General features: G+C 51.3%; 1 protein-coding gene across 1 annotated transcript in view; it reads right to left on the bottom strand.

Moving 5' to 3' along the window:
- Positions 1–14848, bottom strand: part of ZAN (zonadhesin) — a 62024-nt gene extending 47176 nt beyond the window's left edge. The window contains 14 exon segments of the mRNA XM_030797230.1: positions 204–288; positions 574–669; positions 671–846; positions 3033–3179; positions 3288–3366; positions 3864–3955; positions 4800–4964; positions 10380–10532; positions 11650–11737; positions 11920–12188; positions 12368–12445; positions 12448–12513; positions 13231–13283; positions 14796–14848. Of these exon segments, the coding sequence (XP_030653090.1) occupies positions 204–288; positions 574–669; positions 671–846; positions 3033–3179; positions 3288–3366; positions 3864–3955; positions 4800–4964; positions 10380–10532; positions 11650–11737; positions 11920–12188; positions 12368–12445; positions 12448–12513; positions 13231–13283; positions 14796–14848 (1600 nt within the window).
- Between the last annotated feature and the right edge of the window lie 4884 nt (positions 14849–19732).

The raw sequence follows: 19732 nt of genomic DNA, 5'->3' as shown, positions 1-19732 counted from the left end.
TGCCATCCAAGCCACATTCACCCAGGCAAACATCTTGAAGTGCAGGGGAAGGAGAGGTGCATTGCAGATGGAAAACAAAGCCAGCTGGGTGAGAATTCGGGCTCCAGGGAGGACTCGCATTTTAAGCAGCTCATAGAGACAACTCCGGGGAATGGTGACCTCAGGGCACCGACCCCTTCCTGGAGCCTGGGCTTTGGTCTTACCTGGACAAGTCCCAGGATTGATCAAGATGAAACCCATAGCAACCACAAAGGCCGTGTTGCTGCCCTGGATGGTCTTGAAAATCAGCTGAAGGTGACAAGGGAGAGAGATGGAGAGAGAAACAAAAATGAATCTCCAGCAACTCTGTGATTCCGCTGGGCATAGAGTCTGTTCTCTGCCAAAATGTCACCTTGTTCCAGCCTCAACAGTCCAGCCCCATCCCAGCCCCTTTCTCACTTTCTGTAACACAAAGTTCCCCTTTTCTCGGCTCTCTTTCCAGCTTTCCACCTCTTCAGCACTGGTGGCGCCCCCAGATCCCAGGCATTGGCCCTCTCACCTCACACAGACAGGACCCCCGCCTCCGTCTCTCACTTGCATGGGTTGTTGGTGTCCTGAGGGGATGGTGACGGAGGTGTTCTGCCAGTAAGGGCGCTGAGATCCCACGCTTTTCTAGAGAGGAATCGGGGGGGCTCCCCGCAGGACTTCCCAGGAGGAGTTCGAGCATAATACCCTCCCCAAGGCCATACATGCGGTATGTGAACTCCACGCAGATGTCACCCAGGGCGCAGAAGGGCCGGCTCACCAATCTGACTGACTGCCCTGCCTGGGAGAACTTGTCAGCCTCGAGGTAGATATAGTGACCCCCTGGGCAAAGGAAGGGAACAGGCAAGATAAGAAACCTACACAGGACATGCCAACTGCTGCTTTAGCAAAGCTTTGCTTTCTGAACGGGAATCTGAGCAAACACTCAAATTCCCCAGGTCGTAGCATTATTTTTTCTGTTCATTTTAGACATCTAACTAAAGAAGCTGGGGTCACAAAGAAAGGGAAAAGCGGCCAGGCACAGTGGCTCATGCCTGTAATCCCAGCACTTTGGGAGGCCGAGGCCGGCAGATCACGAGGTCAAGAGATCAAGACCATCCTGGCCAACATGGTGAAACCCCGTCTCTACTAAAAATACAAAAATTAGCTGGGCGTGGTGGCACGTGCCTGTAGTCCCAGCTACTTGGCAGTCTGAGGCAGGAGAATCGCTTGAACTCCGGAGGTGGAGGTGGAGGTTGCAGTGAACCGAGATCACGCCACCGCACTCCAGCCTGGCAACAGAGTAAGACTCCATCTCAAAAACAAAAAGGGAAAAGCAAACCAGCAACCTAGATTACATTCATTAATGTCGTGTGTGTGTGTGTGTGTGTGTGTGTGTGTGTGTGTGTGTGTGTATTGTTTTTTTGAGATGGAGTCTCACTCTGTTGCCCAGGCTGGAGTGCAGTGACATGATCTCAGCTCACTACAACCTCCACCTCTCAGGTTCAAGTGATTCTCCTGCCTCAGCCTCCCAAGTAGCTGGGATTACAGGTGTGTACCACCATGTCTGGCTAATTTTTGTGTTTTTAGTAGAAGCGGGTTTTCACCATGTTGGCCAGGCTAGTCTCGAACTCCTGGCCTCAAGTGATCCACTCGTCTCAACCTCCCAAAGCACTGGGATTACAGGTGTGAGCCACTGTGCCCCCCCCTCATTATTGTCTTTTTAAAAAATTATTTCTTTATATATACATATGTGTATATATATATGTGTATATATATATATATATATGTGTGTGTGTTTATATATGTGTGTATGTATATATATATATATTTTTTTCTTTTTTTTTTTTTTGGAGACGGAGTCTCTCTCTGTCGCCCAGGCTAGAGTACAGTGGCGTGATATCGGCTCACTGCAAGCTCTGCCTCCCGGGCTCACGCCATTCTCCTGCCTCAGCCTCCCAAGTAGCTGGGACTACAGGCACCCGCCACCACGCCTGGCTAACTTTTTGTATTTTTAGTAGAGATGGGGTTTCACCATGTTAGCCAGGATGGTCTCGATCTCCTGACCTTGTGATCCGCCCTCCTCGGCCTCCCAAAGTGCTGGGATTACAGGTGTGAGCCACCGTGCTTGGCCTCTTTTTATATATTTTTAAGGCAGAATCTCACTCTGTTGCCCCGGTTGGAGTGCAGTGGTGCAATCTCAGCTCACTGCAGTCTCCACCTCCTGAGGTCAGGCAATTCTCCTGTCTCAGCCTCCTGAGTAGCTGGGACTACAGCTGCACACCACCACTCCCGGCTAATTTTTACATTTTTTTTTAGTAGAGTCAGGGTTTCACTATGTTGCCCAGCTGGTCTCGAACTCCTGACCTCAAGTGATCCACCTGCCTCAGCCTCCCAAAGTGCTGGAATTAAAGGCGTGAGCCACCATGCCTGGCCTATTTTTTATTTTTATTTTTTAGAGACAAGGTCTCGCTCTGTTGCCCAGGCTGGAGTGCACTGGTTCAATCACAGCTCATTGCAGCCTTGACTTCTGAGCTCAAGCAATCCTCCCACATCAGCCTCGCAAGTAGGTGGGACCACAAGCACACACCACCACATCTAGCTAATAAAAAAAAAAATTTTTTTTTCTAGAGATGGGGTTCTCACTATGTTGCCCAGGCTGAGCTCAAACTCCTGGGCTCAAGCAATCCTCCCGCTTCGGCCTCCCAAAGTGCTGGAATTGCAGGCATGAGCCACTCATAAATGTCTAGACTGAAAATGAGGTGGTGGGTTTTGAAGCCTTGGCTTCCATGAAGTGAGATGCCTGGGTTTTCTCAGGATTTCAGTGACCTCCCCCACCCCGCCCTGAGAATCTTTAAGTTGCTCTGCTATCTCCACAGTTCTGGTACCATGGCAACTTCCGAATAAACACCGGTGGACTTATCTTCCCACCGCCTGAAACAACTTCTCCCATCAGTCACAGCAGCCAGCCCGCTACCTGGGAGCAGACTGAGTGATTTCTTGGCGCGAGCACTCCTCAATCTCCTCACCTGCATTAGGGAAACCTCCTGCAGGGCCCATGCCATGGACGGGTCCATTTTTAGGTCCAAGGGCCCAGTGTCCACCATCCCCGGAAGTCTGGACCCAGTCACAGAAGGGATGGGCGTTGTCTTCAAAGTCACATTGAGGAAAACTCTCTGGGGGATCAAAATAGGATATTTGAACAAGTTGAGTGACGCTCTCCAGCCCTCCCCCAGACCACCCCAGATTCTGAGAGATCCAGGCCTCTCAGGGCCTGCTCTCACCCCCACAAGGAGCAATGCTGGTTGCATCAACTGCTACAGCTGGCTCAGGGGTCTTTCCAAAAACGCCCACCACGGCGAACTGGAAAGAAAGGGAGGTGGGCCGGGAGTGAGCACACAGCCCACACCCCCAAGCCCCTGATCTGACTCGACTCCATTCCAGGACCCAGAATCCCTACTCCCTGTGCCCAGACCCTCAATTCAGTTCTTTCTTTTTTTTTTTTTTTCCCAGACAGAGTCTTGCTCTATTGCCCAGGCTGGAGTACAGTGGTGCGATCATAGCTCACTGCAGCCTTGACCTCCAGGGCTCAAGTGATCCTCCCACCTCAGCCTCCCTAGTAGCTGGGACTACAGGCACACATCACTGTGCCCGCCTAATTTTTGTATTTTTTTGTAGAGATGGGGTCTTGCTATGTTGCCCAGGCTGGTCTTGAACTCCTGTCCTGAAGCGATCCTCCCTCCTCAGCCTCCCAAAGTATTGGGAGTACAAGCATGAGCCACAGCACCAGGCCCCTCAATTTATGTCAACATTGAGTGTGCCTACCATGTGCAAGGACCTGACCCCTTGCTTCTCTGTACCTGTATCCGTCCCACGGCTATGTAATTGACAGAAACAGCCTGCCAGTTGGGCCCAGGTTGTCCTGAGAAGAGAGTGTGTTTCCGGATACTCCCTGCAGTGAAAGGAATTGGAAGGAGAAGTGAGCTTAAGGTGACTGGGAAATGACTTTGAACTATACCCAGGAGGATGAGGAGCAGAGGGTATAGTTGGGGACTATAACCACCAGATGAAAGCACAATCTTCTTTTTTATTTTATTTGTTTATTTATTTTTGAGATGGAGTCTTGCTCTGTTGCCCAGGCCAGAGTGCAGTGGCACTATCTTGGCTCACTGCAACTTCTGTCTCCCAGGTTCAAGCAATTCTCCTGCCTCAGCCTCTTGAGTAGCTGAGATTACAGGCACGTGCCACCACACCTGGCTAATTTTTGTATTTTTAGTAGAGACAAGGTTTCTCTATGTTGGCCAGACTGGTCTCGAACTCCTGACCTCAGGTGATCCACCAGCCTCAGCCTCCCAAAGTGCTAGGATTACAAGCATAAGCCACCGTGCCAGGCCAGCACAACTTTCTTTTTTATTTGAGACAGAGTCTCGCTCTGTCACCAGGCTGGAGTGCAGTGGCAAGATCTCAGCTCACTGCAACCTCCGCCTCCCGGGTTCAAGCGATTCTGCTGCCTCAGCCTCCCATGTAGCTGGGACTACAGGCAGCTAATTTTTGTATTTTTAGTACAGACAGGGTTTCACCATGTTCGCCAGGATGGTCTCGATCTCCTGACCTCGTGATCCGCCTGCCTCGGCCTCCCAAAGTGCCCTCCCAGCCATGATTTCCACTTCATGGAATAATCTCGCACATATTCCAGACCTCCCTAGACTCTGAGGGATGCCCCATGTTTTCCCATCAAGCCAATCCTGGGAGATGCGCCCAGGTCAGTGTAAATCCCATGAATTATCCGCTCTAACCCAAGACTGAAGCGTAAATGTGGAGGGCTGCACCAGGAGACTGGCCCCGGAGGATGTAGTGGAAGGAAAAGCTCAGACAGCCGGAGGACGGGCTCACGGGATTCAGGAGGACGGCTTTCTGCCCAGGTCTTGCATTCTTGGGGTCCAGGAGCATGAAGCGGCCACCTGTGAAGCAAAAGGCCAGGGAACTGGGGTGGATGGAATTGAGGGAAGATGGCAGCAGAGATAGGGCCCTGAGGAGGCTGGGGACTTGTCCCTGGGGAGCCCCAACAGCAGCCTAGAATCGGGCAGCGCCGAGGTGGTCCTATCCCAACTGACTGAGGTCTTCAACTTTCCCACAAATGCTTGGGATGGGTGAGGACCCAGCGCTGCCATGGGAAGCGCCGGACACCTTCTCCAAAGCAGCAACTAGAACTTTGTCCTTTGGGTGCTAACTCTTTGTTGTTGTTGTTTTTGTTTTTGAGACAGTCTCACTCTGTCGCCCAGGCTGGAGTGCAGTGGCGCAGTCATGGCTCTCATGGTTCACTGCAGACTCAACCTCTCCGGGCTCAGGTGATCCTCCCGCCTCAGCCTCCTTAAGTAGCTGGGACTACAGGTGTGCGCCACCACACCCTGCTAATTTTTGTATTTTTTTTGAAAAGATAGAGTTTCACCACATTGCCCAGGCTGGTCTTGAACTCCTAGGCTCAAATGATCCGCCCACCTTGGCTTCCCAAAGTGCTACATTACAGACATGAGCCACCACGTCTGGCCTGGGTGCTAACTCTTAAGGTCCACTAGAGTCATAGCCTATTCCTTTTCTTTTTTCCTTTTTCTTTTTTGAGACAGGGTATGGCTCGGTTGCCCAGGCTAAAGTGCAGTGGCACAGGTCTCAGACTCCTAGGCTCAAGCAATCCTTTTGCCACAGCCTCCCGAGTAGCTGGGACTCCAGGTTTGGACCACTATGCCCAGCTAATTTTCTTTTTTTTAAGAGATGGGGTCTCACGATGTTGCCCAGGCTGGTCTTGAATTCCTGGCCTCAAGCAATCCTCCCGCCTTTGCCTCCCAAAGTGCTAGGATTACAGGCTTGAGCCACTACACCCGATTGCCTCTTCCTTTTCTTTACCCGCTGGACATAACCTATTCATACAAACTGGTGAGAGATACAGTGGCTCTGACACACACGAGCAGGCGGCAAACCCCCTCTCACCCAACACCACCTCGGCCTCCAGCTCAGACAGCCAATCACGTGGACCTCGCTAGGTGACGCAACTGGTAGCGAAGAAGAAAATGTAAGCGGCTGCCAACTCGTGGGGAGCGCGCTCGCGTGCGTGCTCGCGCCCGAGTCCCAGGGAGTCTTGCCTGGCGCGCGCTCACTGCTGCGGAAGGTGGGATCCTGAGCGGCGGCGAAGAGGCTGGAATGGCGGGAATGGGCGGGAGGAAGAAGAAAGGAAACAACCGGGAAGGAAGAGGGAAGGGAAAGGAAAGGAAGTGGGAAAATGGTGAAAGAAAAATCAAGGAGACGGCGCGGTGGCTCACGCCTGTAATCCCAGCACTTTGGGAGGCCGAGGCTGGCGGATCACCTGAGGTCAGGGGTTCTAGACCAGCTTGGCCAACATGGCGAAATCCCGTCTCTACTAAAAGTACAAAAATTAGCCGGGCGTGATGGCGGGCATCTGTAATCCCAGCTACTCGGGAGGCTGAGGCAGGAGAATCGCTTAAACCCGGGAGGCGGAGGTTGCAGTGAGCTGAGATCGCGTCACCGCACTCCAGCCTGGGCGACAGAACGAGACTCTCAAAAACAAACAAACAAAAGAACCAAGGAGACCTATGAGATACAGAAGAGGAGAAATGGGAGAAAAAGAAGTGAAAGGTGAAGAAAATATAAGGAAGCGAGCAAGATGGAAAAGGAAAGGGAGAGAAAGGAAAAACAAAAAGCCAAAAAGCCAACCAGCATTTACTGAAGCTGCTGGGCGCGGTACACGGTGCTAAATGCTGAGGGGTTGCAGAGAGGTCTGGTCGGCTTTCAGTGAAGGTGGGGCCAGGGCTTCTTAAGGCTTTATTTATTTATTTATTTATTTATTTTTATTGAGATGGAGTCTCACTCTTGCCCAGGCTGGAGTGCAGTGGCGCTGTCCCGGCTCACCACAACCTCCGCCTCCCGGGTTCAAGCAATTCTCCTGCCTCAGCCTCCCGAGTGCTGGGATTACAGGCGCACACCACCAAGCCCAGCTAATTTTTTGTATTTTTAGTAGAGACGGGTTTCGCTATGTTGGCCAGACTGGTCTCAGACTGCTGACCTCAGGTGATCCACCTGCCTCCGCCTCCCAAAGTGCTGGGATTACAGGCATGAGCCACCACGCCCGGCCAGGGCCCTTCTAGAAGACAAAGTTTAGGCAGCAGGAAAGATCAGAGACCGGAGTGCAGGAGTCTGAGTGGACACTGATGGAGTGGAGAGAGGAAAAGATGGGGAAGAACAGAAAAGAAGATACGGCAGAGGCAGGAGGATCACTTGAGGCCAGGAGTCCGAGACCAGCCTGGGCAACATAGCAAGACCCCATCTTTACAAATAAAATAAAATAAAATGTGGAAATGGTAAGGTGGAAGGGAGGAAATGGATTGAGAAATGATAAGTATTAAGGGAAAAGAAGAACAAAGAGATACAGGCTGGGCGTGGCAGCTCACACTTATACTTCAAGCACTTTGGGAGGCCGAAGCAGGAGGATGGCTTGAGCCCCAGAGTTTGAGACCAGCCTGGGCAATGTAGCAAGACCCCATCTCTATTTTTATTTATTTATTTGTTTTGAGAGACAATTTCACTCTGTCACCCAGGCTGGAGTGCAGTGGTGCGATCACAGCTCACTGCCACCTCCACCTCCCAGGCTCAATCGATCCTCCCATGTCAGCCTCCCAAGTATCTGGGATTACAGGTGTGTGCCACCACACTGGGCTAATTTTTGTATTTTTTGTAGACACAAGATCTCACTGTATTTTCCAGGCTGGTCTTGAACTCCTGGCCTCAAGTGATCTGCCCACCTCAGCCTCCCAAAGTGTTAGGATTACAGGCAGGAGCTACTGCACCTGGCCTAGTTTTTAAACACTTTTTTTTTTTAATTCAAAAATAAGAATTATAAACTCAGGAAATTAGGGAGCAGAACTCTCTATGCTTGACCTACAGTGCTTGGCTCAGTGAGGGGTTGAAATGTGGGCTGTGTGAGAAGATTGAGAAAGAAACTGAATGTTGTGTGAGAGAGAAAAGGAAGAAGTCAACAGTAGAAAGAGAAAGAAGCTCAGCTGAGAGCACAGGGAGGTGGTGGAAAGAAGCTAGGAATAGACTTGGGTGCATAGAAAGAAAGAACATCAGTCGGGTGTGGTGGCTTACGCTTGTAATCCCAACATTTTGGGAAGCCAAGTGGGTGGATCACGAGGTCAGAAGATCGAGACCACCCTGACCAACATGATGAAACCCCGTCTCTACTAAAAATACAAAAATTAACTGGGCATGGTGACGCACGCCTGTAATCCCAGCTACTCAGGAGGCTGAGGCAGGAGAATCGCTTGAACCCGGAAGGCAGAGGTTGCAGTGAGCCGAGATCGTGCCATTGCACTCCAGCCTGGCAACTGAGCAAGATTCTGTCTCAAAAAAAGAAAAAGAATATTGCCTGGATTTTTGCAAAAGCTTCCTAAACAGCCTCTCTGCATTGACCCTTGCCTGTTCTCCTCAGTGGATTCTCAACACAAAAAAATCCTTTAAAAATAAGTCAGATCAAGTCACTGCTCAAAATCCTGCAACGGCTCCCCATTCACATAGAATAGAAAAGCCACAGTCCTGACAATGGCCTTCAAGGCTCTATGTGATCTGCCTCTCCTGTGGATCTCAGGTCACCCTCTTCATGCCGGCCACATGGCTCTTCGCTGTGCCTCGATCCCCTCCTTCCCCTACAGCCCCACTGCTACCTCAGGACCTTTGCACAGCTGGCCCCTCAGCCTGGAATGTCCTCTGCTGCTACCTCACCTTTTTCAAGTTCGTGCTCAAATGTGTCCTGAATGTGACCTACTCTGACCAGCCTATTTAAAATTGATAACTCGCCCAGGCACAGTGCTCAACACCTATAATCCCAGCACTTTGGGAGGCCGAGGTGGCTGGATCACCTGAGGTCAGCAGTTCAAGACCAGCCTGGCCAACATGGCAAAACCCCGTCTCTACTAAAAATACAAAAATTAGTTGGGCGTGGTGGTGCACACCTGTAGTCCCAGTTACTCAGGAGGCTGAGGTAGGAGAATCAATTGAACCCGGGTGGCGGAGCTTGCAGTGAGTCGAGATCGAGCCACTGCACTCCAGCCTGGGAGACAGAGCGAGACTCTGTCTCAAAAATAAATAAATAAATAATTGATAACTCACGGCTGGGCACAGTGGCTCACGCCTGTAATCCCAGCGCTTTGGGAGGCCGAAGTGGACGGATCACTTGAGGTGATCCTCCCATCTCAGCCTCCCAAAGCGCTGGGATTACAGGCGTGAGCCAGTGCACTTGGCTCCAAACTTGTTTGACTTTTTATTTTCCCAGTGGCATCGCTCACTTTATAACTATATTTACTTTGTGTTGGTAACTGTCCCCTGCTACCCCACCCTACTCTTCCTTGTCTGTTTTCTTTTCTTTTTTTTTTTTTTTTTGAGACGGAGTCTCGCTCTGTCACCCAGGCTGGAGTGCAGTGGCGCAATCTCGGCTCACTGCAAGCTCCGCCTCCCGGGTTCACGCCATTCTCTTGCCTCAGCCTCTCCAAGTAGCTGGGACTACAGGCGCCCGCCACCACGCCCGGCTAATTTTTTTTTGTATTTTTAGTAGAGACGGGGTTTCACCGTGGTCTCGATCTCCTGACCTCGTGATCCACCCGCCTTGGCCTCCCAAAGTGCTGAGATTACAAGCGTGAGCCACCGCGCCCGGCCCTTGTCTGTTTTCTACACTGGTGTATCTCAAGTGCCTAGGACAGCACCTGGCATATTGTAGGTGCTCAGTATTTCTTGAATGAATGAAGAATGAAAAGAATGAAAGGAGCCTGAAGCAATGGCTCATGCCTGTAATCCCAGCATTTGGGAGGCTGAGGCAGGTGGACCACTTGAGGTCAGGAATTCGAGACCAGCCTGACCAACATGGTGAAACCCTGTCTGTACCCAAAATACAAAAATTAGCCGGGCGTGGTGGTGCACGCCTGCAGTCTCAGCTACTTGAGAGGTTGAGGCAGAAGAATTGCTTAAACCCAGGAGGCAGAGCAGAGATCACGCCACTGCACTCCAGACTGGGTGACAGAACGAGACTCTGCCTCAAAAAAAAAGAAAAAAAAAAAAAAAAAAACAAGAAGAAGAAGAATGAAAGGTGCCAGAGAAAGGAGATGAGGAGCTGGCTGTATTGGGTCTGCCAGGTAGAGCTTGTAGGGCGGTGGTGAGGGAGGCTGGCTGGGTGCTTGAAATCAGCTTCCTGCATGAAACTTGAGCTGATAAGAGGCTTGAAGCTGTAGGTGTTCATGACAGACCGTCCCAGGGCAATTATCATAGGGTGCTTGGTGCCCAGAAAGTTGAGGGACAGAAGCATGGCCGCTACTCACTACCAGGGCTAGAGAAGTCGCCATCAGGCCCCACGCCTGGCCTTCCTGACGACCCTTTCTTCTGAGTCCACTTGGCCCTGGAGGCAGTTGGGATCCAGGTCCAGTCACAGAGGTCATTTGGAATGTCAAAGCTGCATGTTTGCATCATACAGACTGAGAGGAAAGAAAGAAGGGAAGATATAATGTTTTCTTCTTTTTTAGAGACAGGGTCTCTGTCACCCAGGCTGGAGTACACTGGTGTGATCATAGCTCACTGCGGCCTCGAACTACTGGTCTCAAGCGATCCTCCCACCTCAGCCTCTTGAGTAGCTAGGACTACAGGTGTGCGCCACCATGCCCAGCTAATTTTTAAGAAGTTTTTGGCCGGGCGCAGTGACTTACGCCTGTAATCCCAGCATTTTGGGAGGCTGAGGTGAGTGGATCACCTGAGGTCAGGAGTTCTAGAAGAGCATTGCCAACACAGTGAAACCCCAGCTCTACTAAACATGCAAAAATTAGCCAGGCATGGTGGTGGGCACCTGTAATCCCAGCTACTTGGGAGACTGAAGCAGGAGAATCGTTTGAACCCAAGAGGCGGAAGTTGCAGTGAGCCGAGATCGTGCCACTGCACTCCAGCCTGGGTGACAAGTGAAATTCCATCTCAAATAAATAAATAAATAAATTCTTTTGTAGAGATGGGGGTCTCCTTATGTTGCCCAGGCTGATCTCAAACTCCTGGCCTCACACCATCCTCCCACCTTGGCCTCCCAAGTTGCTGGGATCACAGGCCTGAGCCACTGTGCTGCGCGGAGACCTCTCTTCAGGCGTGGCTGCTTCCAGAGTCAAAGCCCTACAAGCTCTACCTGGCAGACCCAATACAGCCAGCTCCTCATCTCCTTTCTCATTCTTCTTTTTTTTTTTTTTTTTTTTTTGAGATGGAGTCTCGCTCCATCGCTGAGGCTGGAGTGCAGTGGCACGATCTCGGCTCACTGCAAGCTCCGCGTCCCGGGTTCACGCCATTCTCCTGCCTCAGCCTCCCGAGTAGCTGGGACTACAGGCACCCGCCACTGCACCCAGCTAATTTTTTGTATTTTTAGTAGAGACAGGGTTTTACCGTGTTAGCCAGGATGGTCTCGATCTCTTGACCTCGTGATCCGCCCGCCTTGGCCTCCCAAAGTGCTGGGATTACAGTCATGAGCCACCGCGCCCACCCTGGATCCTCTTCTTGTTGTGCAAGGGCAGAGAGAAAAGGGTCTGAGGGCAGGCAGGAGCAGGAGGGACAGGGACTCACCGCGATTGCAGGAGCCCCGGCGGATAGAGAGGGCATCCAGAGCAATGTCCAGGTAGGCAGTGCTACCCCGTGTTCCCTCAAACATCAGCTGCAAGACGATAAAGGGACCCCAACCCCATGAGCCCCTCAGCCAGGCCTCCTGGCTCCTAGTTTCCTTCCTGAATTCAGATGGCTTGGCCCCCACAATCCCTTTTTGCCACACCCCCACCCCCAGGCTCTCCAACACCCAGACACCCCCCCCGAGGTCCCACAATTTGTCCCCGGCCTTACCCGGGTGGGCAGGGTGAACCCTGCGGGCACAGTGACGGTGGTGGGCATCCAGGAGGGTCTCTGGGTGTTCCGGTGTTTCCAGAGCACATCGGGGTGGCGGCCCTCTTCACCCGAGAGCAGCAGCCTGAGCTGGGCGCCCCAAGACAGCCCGAACATGTGGTAGGCAAAGTGCACACAGAGGGGGCCTTGCTCCCATGGGTCCGGGCTGTGCAGGCGGGCCACTCCCCCACAGTGGAAGCTGTTCGATTCCATATGCAGATAGCTGCCCTCTGGGGGAGGCAGAGCCCAGGACACTGAGGCCCAGCCACCTCTGAGGGCTGCCCCCACCCATCCCCTTCTCAGAGCCCAGGCATCCAGGTCTGGCGGCCTCCCTTCTCTCTCCATCTAGCCACCCCTGCCTCCCAGCTGCCTCCCTGCTCATGGTCCCCCGGAAACCATAGCCCCTCACCTCCGTTGGGGTACCCCCCGGGGGGCCCGATGGAGCCGGTGGGAGAGGGCCCACTAGCTTGAACCCAGTCTCCATCTCTGCGGACACTTGGGACCAGTCACAGAGGGGTTTGGCATCATCCTCAAAATCACACTGGGTGAGGACGTCTAGGAAGAATGGGTCACCGTGAGGTTTCAGAAAGGGCAGGGGCAGGGCCCAGAGCCACACTGGGAGATGGAAGTAGCAAGACTGCTACACTTAGAGAAAGCTGCCATGAAATCAGCCGGGTGTGGTGGCGCACACCTGTAGTCCCAGCTACTGGGGAGGCTGAGGCAAGAGAATCATTTGAACCCGGGAGGCAGACTTTGCAGTGAGCCAAGATCACACCACTGCACTCCAGCCTGAGCGACAGAGGGAGACTCCGTCTCAGAAAAAAAGAAAAGAAAAAGAAAGCTGTCGCAAAGACTTGGGGTCCAGAGCAGAAATTGTTTGTTTGTTTTTTGTAGAGATGGAGTCTTACTATGTTGCCCAGGCTGCTCTCAAACTCCTGGCCTCAAGCCATCCTCCCACCTTGGCCTCCCTAAGTGTCGGGATTACAGGTGTGAGCCACAGTGCCCGGCCCAGAGCAGAGATTTGAAAGAGAGAATCTTTTAGGAGAAATTCGGGGCTGGGAGAGTGGACAGAATGACAAGGTCCGGGGTCATGAACTGAGGTTGGAGGGCTGGACGTGGCCTTGGCAGGACACGTTTTGTAGTCCTGGCTGATGCCCAGAGGGGACTGGAGGTGGCTGCTCCTGCTAGGAACTCAGGGACTGGTGTTCTGGTGGCAGAATGTGGGTTTGGAGGAGGGAGGAGAAATCTTAGCACTCCTGGTTTCCAACTCACAGTTGTTCCTAGAGCTGCGAACGACCAGCTTCCGGTCTGGAGGCTTCTCTCTCCTTGGGGGTGGTTTGAAGAAAGTAAAAATGCAACTCTTGTCATTATTAAGAATTATAAGACTCAGTGACTGTGAGCTTTCTGAGTGGTCACGTAAGGATGATCAGTGTTTATGCAGTGAATGTGTGTGACTTGACTTTTTTTCTTTTCTTTTTTTTTTCTGGCACCCAGGCTAGAGTGCAGTGGTGCAATCACAGCTCACTGCAGCCTCAAACCTGGGCTCCAGCAATCCTTCCACCTCAACCTCCCCAGCAGCTAGGACTACAGGAACATGCCACCACGCCCAGCTAATTTATCTTTATTTTTTATAGAGATGGAGTCTTTCTATGTTCCACAGGCTGGTCATGACCTCCTGGCCTCATGCAATCCTCCCACCTTGGCCTCCCAAAGTGCTGGGATTACAGGTGGGAGCCACTGTGCTCAGCCCTCTATTTTTTGTTGTTGTTGAAGTTCTACTTGTTCAAATTCTCCCAAACACACTGCAGGACACCAAGACATCCATCTTTTTTTTTTCTTTTGAGACGGAGTTTCGCTCTTGTTGCCCGGGCTGGAGAGCAATGGTGCAATTTCAGCTCACTGCAATCTCCGCCTCCCGGGTTCAAGTGACTGTCCTGCCTCAGTCTCCCAAGTAGCTGGGATTACAGGCATGTGCCACCATGCCTGGCTAATTTTATATTTTTAGTAGAGACAGGGTTTCACCATGTTGGTCAGGCTGGTCTCGAACACCTGACCTCAGGCGATCCACCCGCCTTGGCCTCCCAAACTGCTGGGATTACAGGGGTGAGCCGCCACGCCCGGCCTGTCATCCGTCATTTCTTCGCAGCCTCGTACTTAAGTCTGTCTCATCAGCTGGGTCCACCCTGGGTCTTGTCCATTTCCTGAGGGCCTGACCCCTTGATCCTTCTCTCCTAGCCTTAGATCTGTCTTCCAGCTCTGCACCTCCTCCGTCCCTTCTCACATTGTAGCCCTGTCCTGCTCCCAGAACCCACCCCTTAATTCCAGGCTCTGGGGCTGTGCGGCCTCTCCCCGTTCCTGTTCAGCAGTCAAGGTCAACCCATTTCCATCCCATCGGGTTTCCCCCTTCCTCTCTACGTCTTTTTTTTTTTTTTTTTTTTTTGAGACGGAGTCTCGCTCTGTCACCCAGGCTGGAATGCAATGGCATGATCTCAGCTCACTGCAAACTCCACCTCCCAGGTTCAAGCGATTCTCCTGCCTCAGCCTCCTGAGTAGCTGGGACTACAGGTACTCACCATCACGCCTGGCTAATCTTTTGTATTTTTAGTAGAGACAAGGTTTCACCTTGATGGCCAGGATGGTCTCGATCTCCTGACCTCGTGATCTGCCTACCTCAGCCTCCCAAAGTGCTGGGATTACAGGCATGAGCCACCACGCCTGGCCTCTCTCCAGGTCTTTTGTAGTTAGCCTGCTCACCCCCTCCAGCTCTGCCCTTCCATATTCCTTAAAGCCACCCTCAACTGACCCTGGTTTATCATTACCCCCTGGGCCCAGCTTACCTGAAAGGGGCAGCCCCTACCAGCAGCAGCAGAGTCCAGACTGGAGGAACCATGAGGACCCTCAGTGGTGGCTCCCAGGGGAGAGGGGAAGGGCACAGTTGGGAGCCCGGACTCCTTTTATTCCCCCCTGGCCTCCTTAGCTTGGCATCCTTCCAAGGACGCCATGAAAAATGAACAGAGAAACACAGAAACACTCTGGGAAGTTAAAACTATGAGAGTTCAAATTTACCATCCAGTAGAAGCGTTGTAGATTGAAATAGAGGGAAATAAACTAGAGAGAAGAGAAAAAAAAAAAAAAAGAAAAAGAAACCAAAAGGAAACAGGTTTGGAGGATCAATCCAGGAAGTCTAAACTCAAATGAAAGGAGTTCAAAAAGAGAGAATAAAGGAAAAAGAAATTATTATTCTAAAAAGAAAAACGCACAAGAAAATATCCAGAACTGAAATATACAAGTCACTAGATTAAAAAGGTGTCCAGGGTGATGAATGCACAGAGACCCATGGAAGCACTGGATTTCAGACTATCGGGCGAAGAGAAGATCTGAAACACTTTCAGATAGAAAATAACAAGTCATATACCGAGGATCAGAAATCAACATGGCATCCAGCTTTTCAATAGCAACCATGGAGTCTAACAGCCAGTGGAACATTGTCTGCAGAATTCCAACAGAAAACCATTTCAAACCTAAAATTCTGTAACTGGCAACGGTGGCAACTGGAGAGTTAGGTGAAGGCAGGACTGCAAACGGCCGGACTTGGTGGCTCACACCTGTAATCCCAGCATTGGGAGGCCAAGGCGGGTGGATCACTTGAGGTCAGGAGTTCGAGACCAGCCTGGCCAACATGGCAAAACCCCATCTCTACTAAAAATACAACAAATTAGCTAGGGGTGGTGGCACATGCTCATAATCCCAGCTACTCAGGAGGCTGAGGCACAAGAATCACTTGAACTTGATAGGCGGAGGTTGTAGTGAGCTGAGATCGCGAGACTCCATGTCAAAAAAAAAAGAAAAAAAGGACTGCAAATGCCTATTGGCAAATCACAGAGAAAGATAAGTCACAGAGGAAGAGATACGAACAGGCAGCAAACATTTGAAAAGCTGTTCTGCTTCACTAGTAATAAGGGAAATGCTAATCAAAACTATGACTCTTATATTGACCAAAAAAAAAAAATTTTTTTTTTTTTTTTTTTTTTTGAGACAGAGCCTCGTTCTATCACCCAGGCTGGAGTGCAGCAGCATGACTTGGCTCACTACAGCCTCAACCCCCGGGGGTCAGGTGATCCTCCCATCTTAGCCTCTGGAATAGCTGGGACTACCCACACATGCCACCAAGCCCAGCTAATTTTTGTATATTTTGCAGAAACGGGGTTTCGCCATGTCGCCCAGGCTGGTCTTGAACTCCTGGGCTCAAGCAGTCTGCCTGCCTTGGCCTTCCAAAGTGCTGGAATTACAGGCGTGCGCCACTGTGCCCAGCTGACAAAAATTTGAAAGATCAGTAGTATGGAGTGTTGGACAGGATGCAGGTAGATACGAACTCAGTGATGATAAGACTGTAGGTTGGTGGCCAGGTGCGGTGGCTCATGCTGGTAATCCCAAGTGCTTTTTGGAGGCCAAGATGGTAGGACCACTTGAGGCTAGAGACCAGCCTGGGCAAAACAGTGAGACCCTGTCTCTACAAAAAATTTAAAAATTAGGCCGGGCGCGGTGGCTCACGCTTGTAATCCTAGCACTTTGGGGGGCCGAGGCGGGTGGATCACGAGGTCAGGAGATCAAGACCACGGTGAAACCCCGTCTCTACTAAAAATACAAAAAAAATTAGCCGGGTGTAGTGGCGGGCGCCTGTAGTCCCAGCTACTTGGAGAGGCTGAGGCAGGAGAATGGCGTGAACCCGGGAGGCGGAGCTTGCAGTGAGCCGAGATTGCGCTGCTGCACTCCAGCCTGGGTGACAGAGTGAGACTCCGTCTCAAACAAACAAACAAACAAAAAAATTTAAAAATTAACCAAGCATGGCAGTATGTGCCTGTAGGTCCCAGCTGGTTGTGAGGTTGAGGCGGGAGGACTTAGGCGTTCGAGGCTGCAGTGAGCTGTGATCAAGCCACTGTACTCCAGCCAGAGCAACAGAGCGAGACCCTGTCTCAAAACAACACAAAAAAAGAATGTTGGTGAAAACTTTTTTTTTTTTTGAGACAGTGTCTCACTCTGTTGCCCAGGCTGGAGTGCAGTGGTGCCATCACAGCTTACTGCAGTCTCAACCTCCCAGGCTCAAGCAGTCCTCCCACTTCAGCCTCCCGGGGTAGCTGGGATTACAGGCATGAGCCACCATGCCTAGCTAATTTCTGTTTGTTTGTTTGTTTGTTTGTATTGTAGAGATAGGGTCTCACTATGTTGCCCAGGCTGGTCTCAAACTCCTGGGCTCCAGTGATCCGCTTGCCTCAGCCTCCCAAAGTGCTGAGATTACAAACATGAGTCACTGTGCCCAGCCAGTGAAAACTTCTTAGAAGGCGTTTGTTTTTTGGTTTGTTTGTTTGTTTGCTTGTTTGTTTTGGGGGAGGAGTCTCGCTCTGTCACCCAGGCTAGAGAGCAATGGCACAATCTCAGCTCACTGCAAACCTCCGCCTCCCGGGTTCAAGCAATTCTCTTGCCTCAGCCTCCCAAGTAGCTGGGATTACAGGCATGTGCCACCACACCCGGCTAATTTTGTATTTTTAGTAGAGATGGGGTTTCATCATGTTGGTCAGGCTGGTCTCGAACTTCTGACCTCAGGTGATCCACCCCCCTTGGCCTCCCATAGTGTTGGGATTACAGGTGTGAGCCACCATGCCTGGCCAGAAAACTTCTTAGAAGGCATTTGACAATGACTGTTGAACTTTCAAATGTGCATTATCTTTGACCTAACATTTCTAGGAATCTTGCTACAGAAATACATGCATTTTGCACAAATTTGCGAATACCTGAAGATGTTAATTGCAACGTTGTTTACAATAGGAAAAATTATCATCATAAATATTTATCAGTAGGTATGTAATTGGATCATATTAAGAAATAGCTGGAGGCCAGGCACGGTGGCTCACGCCTGTAATCCCAGCACTTTGGGAAGCCGAGGTGGGCAGATCACTTGAGGTCAGAAGTTCGAGACCAGCCTGACTAACATGGTGAAACTCTGTCTCTACTAAATACAAAAAATTAGCTGGGCATGGTGGTGCATGCCTGTACTCCCAGCTACTCAGGAGTACAGTACTAGGCAGGAGAATTGCTTGAACCTGGGAGGCAGAGGTTGCAGTGAGCCAAGATCATGCCATTGTGCTCCAGCCTGGGCAACAAGAGCAAAAATCTGTCTCAAAAGAAAAGGAAAAGGAAAAGGAAAGGAAAAAGGAAAGGAAAGGAAAGGAAAGGAAAAGGCAAGGCAAGGCATGGTGGCTTGTGCCTGTAATCCCAGAACTTTGGGAGGCCAAGGTAGGAGGATTGCTTGAGCCCAGGAGTTCGAGACCAGCTGGGGCAACATAGCGAGAACCCACCCTCTACACAAAAAATACAAAAATTATCTAAGCATGGTGGTGCACACCTGTAGTTCCAGCTACTCAGAAGGCTGAGGTGAGAGGGTCGCCTGAACCCAGGAGTTCAAGGCTGCAGTGAGCTATGATTGTACCACTGCACTCCAGCCTGGGCAACACAAGGAGACCATTTCTAAAAAGAAATAAATAGGCTGGGCACGGTGGCTCACGCTTGTAATCCCAGCACTTGGGGAGGCCGAGGCAGGTGGATCACGAGGTCAGGAGATCGAGACCACGGTGAAACCCTGTCTTTACTAAAAATACAAAAAATTAGCCAGGCGTGGTGGCGGGCGCCTGTAGTCCCAGCTACTCGGAGAGGCTGAAGCAGGAGAATGGCATGAACCCGGGAGGCGGAGCTTGTAGTGAGCCGAGATCGCGCCACTGCACTCCAGCCTGGGTGACAGAGACTCTGTCTCAAAAAAACAAAACAAAACAAAACAAAACAAACAAACAGAAATAAAAGAGAAATAAAGCCCCTTTGCAATCCCCAGGACGCCTTCTGCCCAAATGAGGCTGAAAAGCCTCGCCATGGAATGCCAACAGAGCCCAGGCAGGGATGACATCTGAGGACTGAGAGCACCCCCCTGCCTGTTTATGTCAGACCTGGGGATATCAATGGCATCCATCCCAAGCCCTTGTCCACCCTTCCTCCATACCAGGTTAGCAGAGGAATCAACAGAGAGGCCAGGGCCAGGAAATGGTTAACCCAGGGAAGAGCAGCAGAAGACATTGATCACAGCCACTCCCTGTTGGGCAATAAGTCCCCTGGTAGCTGCTTTAGCTGACCTCCCTTTGGGACCACAGAGCTGGGGGTCACAGCTCCCAATCCATCTGGAAGTGGGGGTGGGGAGCTCAAGGCAGGACAGGAAAGTCGGGGAGGACCCTTGGGCCCTGTATTTTAGGGAGCCAGGAACCAGCAAGGCCCCAGAGACTGGCAACCTTGACAAGACTGGCAGCTGTGGGAACAGGTGTGAAAGACCTTGGGCTGTGGAAAACCCCTGGAGAGAACTGGAGCCCAGTCCTAAATTTGCTGTGTGTCTTTGGGAACTTTTCTCACCCTCTCTGTGTCTTAGTTCCTTCCTCTGTAAGATTGGGGAGGAGGCTCAATCAGTACAGCCAAGATTTTTTTAAAGCCAGAAATCTATGATGTTGGCTGGGTGCAGTGGTTCACGCCTATAATCCCAACACTTTGGGAGGCCAAGGCGGGCAGATCACCTGAGGCCAGGAGTTCGAGATCAGTGTGGCCAACATGGTGAAACCCCGTATGTACTAAAAATACAAAATTAGCTGGGCATGGTGGTGTGCACCTGTAGTCCCAGCTACTCAGGCGGCTGAGGCAGGAGAATCACTTGAACCCAGGACGGGGAGGTTGCAGTGAGCCGAGA

The sequence above is a fragment of the Nomascus leucogenys genome, chromosome 17 (assembly GCF_006542625.1).
Source record: "Nomascus leucogenys isolate Asia chromosome 17, Asia_NLE_v1, whole genome shotgun sequence".
Lineage (NCBI taxonomy): Eukaryota > Metazoa > Chordata > Mammalia > Primates > Hylobatidae > Nomascus > Nomascus leucogenys.
Note: the sequence above shows the minus strand (reverse complement) of the source record. Positions and strands in the feature narration are given on the sequence as shown.